General features: G+C 33.6%; 1 protein-coding gene across 1 annotated transcript; it reads right to left on the minus strand.

Annotated features, from left to right (window-relative positions):
* Positions 1-6,667: 6,667 nt before the first annotated feature.
* LOC145104825 (heat shock 70 kDa protein 1-like) lies at positions 6,668-9,043 on the minus strand. The gene is made up of 2 exons (XM_079041997.1): positions 8,824-9,043; positions 6,668-8,361 (listed from the first exon to the last, which is right to left on the minus strand). The coding sequence occupies exons 1-2, from the start codon at positions 9,041-9,043 to the stop codon at positions 6,755-6,757; spliced, it is 1,827 nt and encodes a 608-aa protein (XP_078898123.1). The 3' UTR covers positions 6,668-6,754.
* Between the last annotated feature and the right edge of the window lie 5,402 nt (positions 9,044-14,445).

Raw genomic sequence — 14,445 nt, forward strand, 5'->3', positions numbered from 1 at the left:
TTTATATAAACAATTGTTTATAAAACTATTATTAATGATTATGTTTTTTTTACGTTTTTATATTATTTAAATTTATCAATCGTATATACGGGTTATAACCTACTTCATTATAATTTATAAATGGTGGCCTTATAAAGCATTCTAGGCATAGTCTCAACTCTCAAGCATATATATATATATATATATATATATATATATATATATATATATATATATATATATATATATATATATATATATATTCCATTTATGATTTATGCACCTTACTCAAACACGACCCTTTAAAGTCCTAACCAAGCGTGTTATGTAAAAATATAATAAATTAAACAACAACCAACTTATAATTAAAAACTAGAAAAGATTTCCGTGCGTTGCACGGGTTGGATATTTTTTAAAAGCAAGTTTCCTACAGTTTACAACATACATGGTTGCCAATGTGTGGAATAAAATTGAAAAGTATAGATTGTCCTATTATCATGTTCTCAAACTAAAATTTCATCTTTGATCCCAGTGGCGTGCGAGTTGTTCCATTTGGTTCCAGTAACCAAGTTTGTCTTTATCAGTCGTTGTCTATTGACGTTTGTTTCACCTTCAAATAAACAAAACACCTGAAACAGGATGCAATATCAATTTTATGACGGTCACATTATAAAACAAATATAAGCATAAAAAAATAACCAAATAGAAGGAAACAAATTGAAAAAAAAGGTAATTACCAAAAAATTGAGCAAATGTTATAATTGATACATTGTTGTAATAGGAGGAAATGAAACAAAAAAAACAAATGTGTGAAAGTAGGTTGCTATTTGTTAAAGTGAAATATGAGAAGCTAACCTGCATCTATACTGGGAACAAAAATAATGAGGTTCATATGGCCTCCTAAATCCTCTATAGTCCTTGTAAGCATTGAAACATCTCCCACAAAAGTGAAAAGAATTATTAGTTAACAAAAGAAATCCAAGGTCGTCATTGTAGGAAATTTTTAAGTTTAGTGTTTTTAAATCTTAATCATAAGAGCAATTTGATTTAACTTATCGATTTATTATTTATTTTATGCATGATGTTTTTAAGACAATTCATTTTTCTTAAATTATTACCGACTGAAAATTGTAAGTAAGTTGTTATGGGTAAAAAGTAAAGCATAAAGATTAAGCATATTGCTATTTCTCGCAACATAAAAAAAATCAACAATACCTGTAGGAGTCACCTCCTTAGCAATGTAAATAAACTTCCAACTGGGTGGTTGCCGACTCTTTCCTCTCTCATCGTCTTTTCTTATACTATTTCAAGCTTCAAAATCTGAAATCAAACTAAAATCTATGAGATTATGATTTGTCAACAATGCTTTAGTTGTGATTTTGCAGCAAACATGTTTGGGGATGTGCATTTTGAAAGTGATTCTTTCAAGTTGAAGAAAGCAAATCAAATAATTAGTCTATTGAACCTATAAATAGTTATATGTATTACATTTATCTCAATCATTAGTTTTCTTACATTAACTTTTCATCTCCTTTTATAAATCTGATTATCATGACCCTAAAAATAGCATAGAGTATAATCATTATTACTTTTACCAAAACACGAACATAACTTTACTATAACCTCACAATAATCACTTTAGTATCTTTGATTGTAAGACAAACTTAGTAAGTAGATCTTGATCAAATGCAATTCACTTTCCAAGATATTTGTCATGTACCTCAAGGGCAGTTCCAGTCACATCAGTTGCTACAAAAAGTATATCATTTAGTCTAAGAAAGGTATTAAGTACCAAATTGCCCTTTTACTTGTATTCAGAATTACAATCAAAGTAAAAGAAGAAAGACAACCATGAGAGATGATAAAAATACTAAGAATTTGCAACTGAAAACAACCAAGAAGCAGAAAGTTCACTTGCCTAACTAAAGCAACTATCAAATATTGTTGATGTTGTGTATAATGAGTTGTAATTTCTAAAACACTTTACAATAACATAAATGGGAAAATGACAAAAACCTTTGAGCAGAGAAGGCGAGATGGAGAATCTGGAAATAAACTTTACATTTTCTGGTTCTCATTTCCTGCAAGTTAAAGACAAAAAACTTTCTTGAACCCAATTTCATTGTAAGCCATCAGTATCATATAACAGATTAACAGGTGTTGACAAATGGTCTATGGTCAGCATGACGTTGTTTCATATAAAACCCATGAAAATTGTATAAAGCAAAGATCGTTCAAAGAATTACAATCACATAATATTTAACATAAATTATATAATATATACCTACCTTTTCCGGTTTGCTTGTGGCCAAAGGGTCTTGCGAATTGGCAGTTTTATCAGACCACTAAATAAAAATAAACAACTGAGATTCGTCGATTTCTTTATGCAAATCAATCGAGAGATGAAGAGAGATGTTGGCCAGAGCAGCGGTGATAGCGGTGTATATCATCATCGAGTTCCCGACTTCACCGGAAACGATCGGACGGACCCGAAGAAACGTTTGACGGTTGTTCGATCGGACGGACCACGGTGAGGTACTGTTCATAAGAATCTTGTGATTTCACCGGAGAAAGATGGATCAGATGGGATGGTGGAAAAGTGAAGAAGAAAGAATTTGACATACCTAAATAATAAAAAAAGGGAATGGATTCAATCACTAACCTTCGTTCATACCTCTTCTATTTGGGTGGGTCTACAAAGAAACGTACCCCTTCGCTGCTCCAAATCCGACCTGGAATAATGAAATTAGGGTACCGATGACGGTAAGGTGCGACGGTGGTGGACCGATATGTTTTGTAACGATGAATTCAAAGAAGATATCAAAAGCAGATGGCAGATGGTGGAAGATCCTGTGCAGTTCCATTCGAAAGATGAGGCTGCGCTGCGACCGACCATGGAGAAGACGAATCCGACGTTTTTGGGATGTAAAAGAAAACAGAAGCGGTGGGAAAGCTCTATCTAGATGCAATGGCGGTGGAAGAACATAGAGGGCAGAGAAGGACTGAAGATGAGTAATGTTGAAGCGATGGATCATCAACACTAAACCTCTAGAAACGTCTGAGAGGTGAAGAATCGGGAAGTAAAAAGCGGTCGGATGTTAGGGGAGCGAGGGACGAAACTGTAAATCACCTAAAAACTATGACAAACGTATGTTTATAGTTCAGGGACCATTTATGCCAACATCTTAGGAACTTTAAAGTAATGGAATGGAACACAAACAAAATGACATCAATAAATTAAAGAAGTGACACAACCAATTATAGAGGGACCGGATATGTAAATCAAGGGACGAAATCTGGACAAACTATGTCAATTTAACTGTTCCTTTTCTCCACAAATTTAATATATATATAATAATGGTCTGCAAATTTCTCCAAACCCATAACGTATCAAAAACACATGCCTTGCATGAGCAGCAGATCGGAATAACATCACAAAATTCACGAGTTTCACTTTTTAACATAAACTAATTAATAAATGAATGACCACTTCATAAGATACCAAAGTTTAATTAACAACTCTGAGAACAAAAATTCTCGCATGCATATAGACTCTAGATATTCCTTCATTGCCTGAACCTTATCAACTGATGTATCTTGGTGGTTCTCCATCCACTTGGTCGTGTCTGCAATCACGTGCTCCAGTTCATTCAGCCTCACACCATACGCCATATTTTTGATCTTCTTCTTCATGTTGTATATGCAATCCTCTAAAGCATTGAATGCATTTACTTTCTTCTTGTATTCTTCATCCTCGCGTTTGTAATTCTCAGCATCTTTTATCATTTTCTCAATCTCTTCCTTGGTGAGTCTTCCATTTTCGTTGGTAATCCTGAGTTTACTCATCTTACCTGTTGATAATATCTGCATTGTGACTGTGAGGATACCATTTGCATCTATTTCAAGGCACACATCGAGTTTTGCAACTCCTTTTGGAGCCGGTAGTATTCCAGAAACTTTAAACTCCCCCAACAAATGGTTATCTTTAGATCTTGCTCTTTCACCTTCATACACAATGATATCTGCGAAAATTTGGTTATCATACCCTGGAGAAACAATTTTGGATTTCTTTGTAGGTATCAGAGTGTTCCGTGGGATCACCACGCCAAATATTTTGCCTTCTATTTCTACACCACATATCACTTCTTCTAACCATCATCGTTCACCACCACAATCTCTCCTTAACAACAAAGTCCTCTAGCATATGCCCATGTTCTCTTATCATTTGACCTCCATTTCAAATTTCAAAGCTCTAACCTCAGGTAGCATTTCTGACCCCGATATCTATGGTGTTTTTTGACCTCATGATATTTCTATAAGAGAAGTTTTCCTCTCTGCTATTATGGGATCACATTTAGATTTTGGTCAGGTTTTCTCATAAATCTTTTCATTTCGTCAATGTTCTTGACATGGATAGGGGTATCTTGTTTCAATCTGTTTCCTTATATTGAGGAATTGAACTTCAGTTTTTTTGAGTTAAGGCATTGCACTTCCAAAATCAAGTCTGTTCCGGGTTTAGTGAAGGGCTTGATGATGTATGTTTTTCTAAATTACATTAACCGGAAATAATTAATTTAAAGTGTAATGTTTTTCTAAGTACATAATTAAAATACAACGATTTAATGAGAAAATAAAGTTAAAGCATATAGTTTAGTTAGAAAAAAATAAAATGGTTGTTTGCGTGGATTCGAAAAACCAATATACTAGACCCAAATATGAATATAAGTACATTTTTAGATGATGTGTTGTTTTTAATTTCTTCTTTTAATCGCTTTTAACGGATGCACTATAACACGACTTTGATACAAAGGTGCCTTGCTCTTTAATTCTTTTTAATAATACACCCTGCAATATAAGCAATGTAGTAACTTGCATGTTAGCATCTATAATATGCCAGAAATCCCAAAAATATAACTTACTGTTACTTACAAGTTTGCGTTTTTTTTTTAATTTTTAAGAAATCTGTGTTTATTGGTGCTATTATTATGATATATATGGAGGGTATAATGGTCAAAGTAAGAGGTAAAGCAATACAAGCAAGCAAGTTAATAAACTTATATTTTATGACATGATCTCTTTCCAAACTAGCAGGTGAACCAATGTTGAAGGCAATAGAGAATAAAATATACCATATATGGTGGAAATAAAATCTCTGATTCATCTAGGTGCTAGCTACTGGAAAATGTGTTTGCTGATCCAAGAGGCTATGGAATAGGATATGATGGAAGCTATATTTGTTTATATTTTTGAAGGAAATAACAATGTACATTCATCCCCATTCCGAACTTTAACCTTTTGAGTAACATATTAAGCACATTAAATAAATTAAGTCAATTAATGCAATAAACATTGATGTTCCATGATTTTTCAAAGTTTTTTCAATGTTTTTTGGTTTTTCAGTTGTCGTAGATCAAAAGGGTTAAGCCTAAGAGTAATGTGGTATATGATATTGTTTAATTGCTTTAAGTTGTAGTAAAATGCCTTATATGGTGATAAGCATTCCATGTCTTAACATTCTTGTTAATTAATATAATTAACTAATGGAAATAAATAAATCAATTTATTACATTAACCTCTTAAAAGTAAATCGATTCAATTATTCATTAACTAAACAATTATTTTCTTTTGTATTCCGTTTTACATTTTAAATAAAATAGATTCAAATAAAAAAATAGTTTTTACATATAAAATATAAGCCATATATTTATAATAAAAAAATCTTTGAAGTTATAGATAATGACATTAATGTTAATTGCAATATCTTCAAAAGCTTAACTAAAAAATCTATCCTTTTTTAAATAGTAATATAATCAAGCACATCAAACAAATTATACAAATAACAACAGTTTGTTACGACAATAGATAAAAAATACTAATAAAATAATAATGTCGAATATAAATTAATAACTTTATTTTAAAATTAATATAAGTTTTTATGTTGTGAGTTAAAAATATAGCTATATTATTGTTTTCTGTTGAAACTAAAAACAGAGGGGTTGCATTTTTTATATTTTAAATTTTCGAATCTAAAACAAAAAGAATAACATACATTAAAAATATATATTAATTGTAACTTATATTTTTGAGTTAATTTTATAATCGTTAGAGTATTTCAAAAACAAAATGATGGCCAAAGGGAAAATTTCACGATAAAAAAATAATTGAGTTAATTATATGATCTTTAGAGTATTTCAAAAACAAAATGATGGCCAAAGGGAAATTTTCACGAGAAAAAAATAATTATTCGTCGCATTTTATCACTATGTACTCTCGATTTCAAATGTATTAACTGTGATAGACAATCAACTATTTATGCACTTCAAATTACAATGGTCTAAAGGTAAACTATAATAAGAAACTATTCTTCACCCCTCTCTATATAAGCAAACTATTCATCGAAATTAATTAATCACTGTTCAGAAATTATTCGTCGCCGCCGCTTTGCGCGGGTAACAACTAGTATATATATATATATATATATATATATATATATATATATATATATATATATATACACACACACACATCAGTAGAAAGAAGAAATTGATCAAAACTAACTTCTAACAAACTTGAGTAATAAAAGACTAAACTACCCTTGTAACTAATTGTAACAGAAAACTAACACTTAAAACTAACACTTGCATGAGCAGCAGATCGAAATACCATTCCAAAATTCATGAGTTGCACAACATGTTTAACATAAACCAATGAAAGAAAGACCACCTTATAAGTTACCCTAGTTGAATTAAGGACCATGATTTGACAACTAAAATTCTCACATGCATATAGACTCTAGATATTCCTTCATTGCCTGAACCTTATCAACAGATGCATCTTGGTGGTTCTCGATCCACTTGGTCGTGTCAGCAATCACGTGCTCCATTTCATTCAACCTCACACCATACGCCATATTTTTGATCTTCGTCTTCATGTTGTATATGCAATCCTCTAAAGCATTGAATGCACTAACTTTCTTATTGTATTCTTCATCCTTGTGTTTGTACTTCTCAGCATCTTTAATCATCTTCTCAATCTCTTCCTTGGAGAGTCTTCCATTTTCGTTGGTAATCCTGAGTTTACTCATCTTACCGGTTGATAATATCTCCACTGTGACTGTGATGATACCATTTGCATCTATTTCAAGGCACACATGGAGTTTTGCAACTCCTTTTGGAGCCGGTGGTATTCCGGAAACTTTCAACATCCCCAATAAATGGTTATCTTTAGATCTAGCTCTTTCACCTTGATACACTTTCATATCCTCGAAAGTTTGGTTGTCAGCGCATGTAACATAAATTTTTGATTTCTTCATAGGTATCTGAGTGTTCCGTGGGATCACCACATCAAATCTTTCCCCTTGTGTTTCTACACCAAGGGACAAAGGAGTGACATCTAATAACACTAAATCTCTACACCTTTTATCACTGTTACTACTTAACTTTGCACCCAAAACTGCTGCGCCATATGCAACAGCCTCATCGGGGTTTAGGCTCTTGTATAACTCCTTCCAGTAGAAAAGTTTCTGCAACATAGATTGGATCTTTGGTATTCTAGTTGAACCACCAACAAGAATCACATCGCTTACCCATGAAATCTCCATCTTTGCATCACTTAAACATGTCTCTAGAGTCTTCATGCACTGATCAAAATAATCCATGTTGAGCTCTTCAAATTTAGCTCGACTGAATTTCATAGAGAAATCAATCCCCTCATGTAAGCAATCTAGCTCGATTGAAGTCTGTGTATCACATGAGAGAATCCTTTTTGCTTTCTCACAAGCACATCTAAGTCTCCCTAATGCTTTTTTGTTCCCTGTCAAGTCTTTTTCCCATTTCCTTTTGAATTCCCGAACACAGTGATCCACCATGCGGTTATCAAAATCCTCGCCTCCCAAATGTGTGTCACCAGCAACGGCTTTCACCTCAAACGTACCCCCTTCCAGTATGGTCAATATAGAGACATCAAAAGTCCCACCACCAAGATCAAACACAAGAACATTCTTCTTTCTCTCTTTAGTTTTGAAGAGCTCTAGACCATAAGCAATTGCAGCTGCTGTAGGCTCATTGATCATGCTAATGATGTTGAGTCCAGCAATGGCTCCAGCATCCTTTGTTGCTTGACGTTGTGAATCATTAAAGTAAGCCGGAACCGTTATCACAGCATCTCTTACAACTTTTCCAAGGTATGACTCAGCAGTTTCTTTCATCTTCCCAAGAATCATGGATGAAATTTCTTCAGCCAAAAATTCCTTCGTTTTTCCTTTGTAGGAGATAACTATCTTTGGTGTGTCGGCTGGACCTTCTACGACCTTAAAAGGCCACAATTTCATGTCATCCTGCACTTTGGAATCACTGAACCTCCGTCCAATCAACCTCTTGGCATCTGAACATACGCAGTTAATTAATACAGCCATTAGCAAAGTGAAATTATGGAAATCAACTATATCAGATTTTAAGACCCTAAACCGGCGATCTAGGAGTAGATTTCTTGGTTGATATTTAAAAACCAAAGTAATATGTAAAAGAATATGCAAAGAAAGAGATGCCAGTCCACGACAGAATGAAAATATACTATAATTGTGCTCACATGCACTAAATTAATGTAATTAAGACTTTCCACCATTCTCAAACAAAAAAGCAGTGTAGTGTTTAAAAAACCCTTGATGAACTTTATAATGGAACAATTGGGGTACGTAACATTGCTTCAAAACTCAAAAGATTAGTTTATAACAAGGATCAAGACTTTGGTGGACTTAAATGTATTAGAGTCCACTGTTGATGATTCTGATCTAGCGGACTGTTTCTTAAATATAGAGTTTCCAAAAAAAAAAAAAAAAAAACTCACCAAATATGGTGTTAGCAGGGTTCATAGCCGCTTGGTTCTTGGCGCCATCGCCAATGAAACGTGCTTCATCAACGAAAGCAACACAAGACGGTGTCGTTCTATTGCCTTGATTATTGGGAATGATTTCGATGCGATCATGCTTCCAAACGGCGACACATGAGTAGGTTGTTCCGAGGTCAATGCCGATGGCCGGTACGTCGTCGACTCCCCTTTTCTCCATTTCTCCCAAAATTCTAAATAAATCAATTGTTTGCTTTAACCTGACACCATGACTTATCTATATACTGTTAGAATTCGTATACGTATAGTATTATATTCCATATTTACTTTCCTTATTTACTTCATCATGCAGCCTAAGTTTCGTAGCTAGATAGTTTCCTTATTTACTTTTGTTTTTCTCGTATTTATGTAGTGGTTGTTTCAGTTGGCAATAAGATTATTATCAAGTTTCAAAATTATTATGGTATCAGGCAAGGCTCATAATAAGAAATCGAAATTAAAATAAATCTGGCAGCAATCCTCCGCCACCAACCGGAGAAAAAGCAATCGACATATCTTCACCATATTTACACACATTGGCGGATCACCCCGAGCTCAACTTCGTTGGCGGTAACTGCTAAACGACGGCAACTATAGCGACTGAGTGAACGAGATGACCAACAATTATTTGCTTCAAATAAAATCGGATTCGTTGAGGGTAGGATCCTCATATCGGAAGAAGGATCAAAAGACACCATGAATTGGAAACGATGCAATGCAATGGTTCGAGGTTGGCTCGTTAGCGCAACGGAGAAGGAAATCAAGAATAGTGTAAAATATGCTATCACCACTAAAGATATATGGGACGATTTGAAGGAAAGGTTCGGGAAGAGAATTGAATGCCCCTAGTGCATATCAACTCGGAACATCATCCCTACCTTCTAATTTTCAAAATTAGGATTAAGGGTTACCAAGTTTTATCTATTCAATTTTTAAGACAATTAAAATAATAATTAAGGAAACTATAAACCCTAAGGAAACCCTAAGGCAATTTTCGAAAGCAAAGGGAAGGAGGCTATGTTTCGAGAAACCTAAGCTAAGGTCGAAATTTGCAATAGCAATGGTTTATTTTCGATAAACCCTAATCAAGACCAATTCATCTCATGCACTAGTCAAATTGAAAACAATGGCGTTGATACTATTGATGATTTTTATAGGTTATCAAAAAACATGTAAAGCGGAAAATCTTAACCCTTAAGTACACATACAACCTATAAAGGATCTATGTTTTCTCTAATTGATAACAACATACTATGAATTTCAAAAACCCTAAAGGAACTCTATGAAAATCTAAATTCTTGAATTAGGGTTTACATACCTTTAAATTTATTATAGCAAATAAATCATTTTAATCCCCTATGTTTGTTGGTCTTGGAAAACTAGCACTAAAAGAATGATGCCTCTAATGGCTCACACCCAAAACCAGAATCCTTAGAATGAGGATGAGAGATGAGATATGAGAGAAATTTTGTTCATGTGCGTATAGGTAATGTCATGAACGAAATTTGCAAGCCAAGGGGTACTATTTAAAGCTTAAGTAACTTGTAAGCAAAACAAGATTTGAATGAATTAAATAACATATTTAATCATAATTCAAATAATTTCCTTTTATACAACCAGGAGGCTTCCAGAAACCCTAGGAAACCTCCAAAACCGTCCATACCAAGGAGGGTTCTAGAATTGCTTCTTTTGTTCAACTATTGCACAATTATAATTCGTTCATTGTACCTTTAATTAATTCTAATTAATACTGAATTAATTCCAAAATAATTCTGATTAATAATTAATCAATTCTAATTGATTCAATATTAATTGATTAATCAAATAAATTAACAAATCAATAATTTAACAATTTTTTTTGAACAACAAATCTATTCTACTCCTAAACTGCTCCTAAATCTCTACCTATGTCTCTCATGAGACTTGATCCCATATTAATTTATTAATCAAATAATAAATCAACAAATCAAGTATCTATTTTCAATTAATATATTAATCATATAATATATTAACAAATTATTTGCCCATAGTTTTAAATTAGTTTATTAATAATATAATAATCTAATAAATTGTCCTTATCTCTCCTAATATCATTTCTAGTTGTTTCTGGTCATGAGGGAAACCCAAAAAGGACTTTGTTTTTAATTACAAGTATATATCAATGTAGTTATGAACTTAGACACCTTAATCCAACAAGCATATCATGGTACCTCGTCTTCTTCATCTCCTTATCTGCAGCGTACTGCGAGACCAACAAAGTTCTCTCCCTAAACTTGGTGGTGATCTCTGCCACGGTCTCTGTCATCTGGCGAAGGTCCCAAAACTCCCTCTCCAATTGCTGCACCTCAACAACATGTGCAAAATATACCCTAAACCTTGTCACAAACTGATCCTAAGACATGGCTGCCACAACTTCTGCTCCGAAGGAGTGACCAAGCTCCTCCCATCAGTCGCGGGCTCCATCCCTCAGAAGGTAAAAAAACTACTAGCAATATTGTCCAAGACATGGCTGCCACATTCGATCTCCCAGGGAAAAAACTAGTCTGCTGAGCATTCTCCATGTCAGCAATCCACTGCCTACTAGCAATAGGGTCCTTCTTCTTGAAGAACTTTGGGGATCCACAAGACTTGAACCCCCAAAAAGATAGAGTTCGAGCCCCCAACTGACCCACCGCAATCTCAACACGGAAATCTCGAAGCCGCTCATCCAGTAGCTCCATGATCCTCTCCTTAATACTACCAACATCACAGGAGTCGCATCCAAAATACCACAGGTGAGCTTCGACGAAACGAACTCGCGAATCCTCTCATTAATTGGCTCAGCACCAGAGCCTGAACCTGAACCAGAACCAGAACCTCCTCCATGAGTACTCATCACCACACTGAAAAGAAACCATACAAACATACCCCAAGTGTGACATCCTCAATTTCACGGCCAAAAAAGACGGATTTGTATATGCTTTATTTGAAAATCAAAGTATTTTTTTGAAGAATAATATTGTGGAATTTGTTCCCAAAATATGATAAAAATATTATCAAAGCATTTCCGAAGAAATGTATTTTAATTATATTAAAAACGTTTGGATGTCATCGTCAATACAGTACATAAGCATAAACGGAAAATAACATAGGCCTTACAACATCTATTATTTTACTGACCTATAATCCATAAGTCTCTCATATGTTCATCACATCGGTGATCTTGTGACTCTACCTGTAATACAAGAAATTGATTGGGTTAGGCTTGGGAGCCTGGTGAGCACATAAGGTTTTTAACTGACAATAATTAAGTTCTTTCTTTTTATTAAATCATTCAACCCGATTACTCGTTCCCGTTTTCCTCATTTTCTGTCCCTAAAACATCTAATTTAAGGGACCTAGCCTAAGGATTATCTTCGGGATTGGCAATAATGTTTAGGGGATTTCTCATCAATATATGTCAGTAAGGCAACCATGAGGGGGATGGAGTACACCTGGTGAACACGTCGTTCAAAAACACCTACAGGTTGCGAGCCTGCCAGCGTTCCATTGTACTGTCTAGAATAGTCTGTGGTCGTCATCTATACTCCGCTAGATGGTTGAATCAGCTTTAATGTCAAGGCCTCTCATCATTTATTTCATCTTTCATCATCTATTTCACCTTTCATCTACCCATCTTTACCCAACATACTTATAAGTATAAAATACATATATAGTTTAAATGAAATAAAACGTGTATAAATTGTTCATCCAACATAGATATCAAGAACACGGATAATATGCACATAAAGCATGTAATTTATACTAAATACTTCATATCTATGTGTAAGATGAAAGTAACTATGCACTCGCTTGTTAAAAGTGACGATTCGTAATTTATACTAAATAGTTCATATCTATGTGTATTATTATTACTAAGTTTTAGTCTAATATTTATTGTCACTAATTATTAGTCTAGATTCATCATTAACTCAAATTCTAGTTCATGATCTTGTTGGATTAGGTGTCTAGTGTTGGATTTAGTGTCTAAGCCCATAACTATATCTGGTATGTACTTGACCCGATTGTAGCATGGTCATTTTGGGTTGCCTTCACCAGTGCAATTTGATAGGATGGTTTTATGAGAATAAGGTTATTACGATTAATTAATATATTAGAAGTATAATATATTAATATGATTATTTAATTAGTATTGTCCAAAAATTAATTTGGAATTAATTTTGTGGTCAAAAGAAACTAATTAAATATAGAGGGATTGATTATGCAAATCAATCATACTTATTGTGTGGGCTAATTGATCCATGATAATGTAAGTGGGCTAAACCAATGACATAACCCATGGATAGTCCATGGAGGTTAAACCCATGAATCATAGGAATGTGGAAAGTCATGGGTTATTACGGTTTACCAAGTGTAACCCTAGCACTTACCACAAGTATAAAAAGCCTCCTCCATGCTCAAAATCGGTTGCACCTTCATGGAAACAAGTAACATATTCTCTTAAGACCACCTTTTGCATATTGGTGTTTGTGAACCATTAGAGGCATCACACATGAGGTGCTAAAGCTTTCAAAGGTCAAGAACTCTACCCTACTCAAAAGGTATGTATCCAAACTATGTTTTGATTATGTATGTAGCTACAATTGTATGCTGTCTAGGGTGAATGCTTTGGAAAAAGAAATGCATGTATAATTAGAGAAAACTTATATCCAAAGCATTTAGGGTTGCATGTGCACTTAGGAAGTGTTATAGTGCTCAAAACCCAACGGTGGTATCAGAGCCTAGGATTTCTTTATGTTATATTTGATGCAAATTTGTTTTTCAAAGCTGGAAAATCAACTTTTCTGCATTCTGACAGATGAACTCGCAGAGTCCATGAACAGACTCGACGCGTCCACTCAGAAATGAGTCAACTCGACGAGTCCAATCATGGAACTCGACGAGTTGATGCCCCTGTGTGCAGAAAACTCGAGTTCTTGGCCAGAAATGGATAGAATCATCACCACAAACTGTTTTGTAATCATAAAAATTGTATTTTCTGAATTGGTAATGATAACCTTCGTCCATTTAAAAGGCAATTGTCAAATGTTTAGATAATAAAGTTATTATATGTAGTATTTGATATGAATTGTCTTATTATGAGTTAGTTTAGATCAATATAAAAGTTATATAATAATTGTGTTTGATCCAAAAACTTGATATAATTGTTCATATTGTGTGTTATTGTAACTTGTCCTCAAGTTATATGAAAAGACACATTCATGAACATTAAACTCATAATGGTTCATAAGTTATGAATATGAGAAGTCTTGAAAAGTTTCAAAAGTTGCCCTCAAGTTTTGAAATTTGTAAATTCACATTAATATGACAATTAATTCCAAAACCCTAGAGTTTTAAAACATTAAAATTCTACCCTTATACTATTATAATATTAAATGTTAATACTTATATATATATATATATATATATATATATATATATATATATATATATATATATATATATATATATATATATATATATATATGTAAGAAAAGTCAATCTTACCGTTAGTGGGCCTCATTCACGAAACCAGTCTATAAGGGGGGTATAAGGTTATTGCCT

Source organism: Lactuca virosa, chromosome 4 (genome assembly GCF_052849685.1).
Source record: "Lactuca virosa cultivar CGN04683 chromosome 4, Lactuca_virosa_CGN04683_v6, whole genome shotgun sequence".
Classification (NCBI taxonomy): domain Eukaryota; kingdom Viridiplantae; phylum Streptophyta; class Magnoliopsida; order Asterales; family Asteraceae; genus Lactuca; species Lactuca virosa.

Bases quoted from the DNA above. Each gene is read 5' to 3' on its own strand.
- LOC145104825 (XM_079041997.1), bottom strand. From the start codon at position 9,043: ATGGAGAAAAGGGGAGTCGACGACGTACCGGCCATCGGCATTGACCTC. The intron at 8,362-8,823 runs GTGAGTTTTTTT...GCGTATGTTCAG, and splicing joins CCCTGCTAACACCATATTTG to ATGCCAAGAGGTTGATTGGA.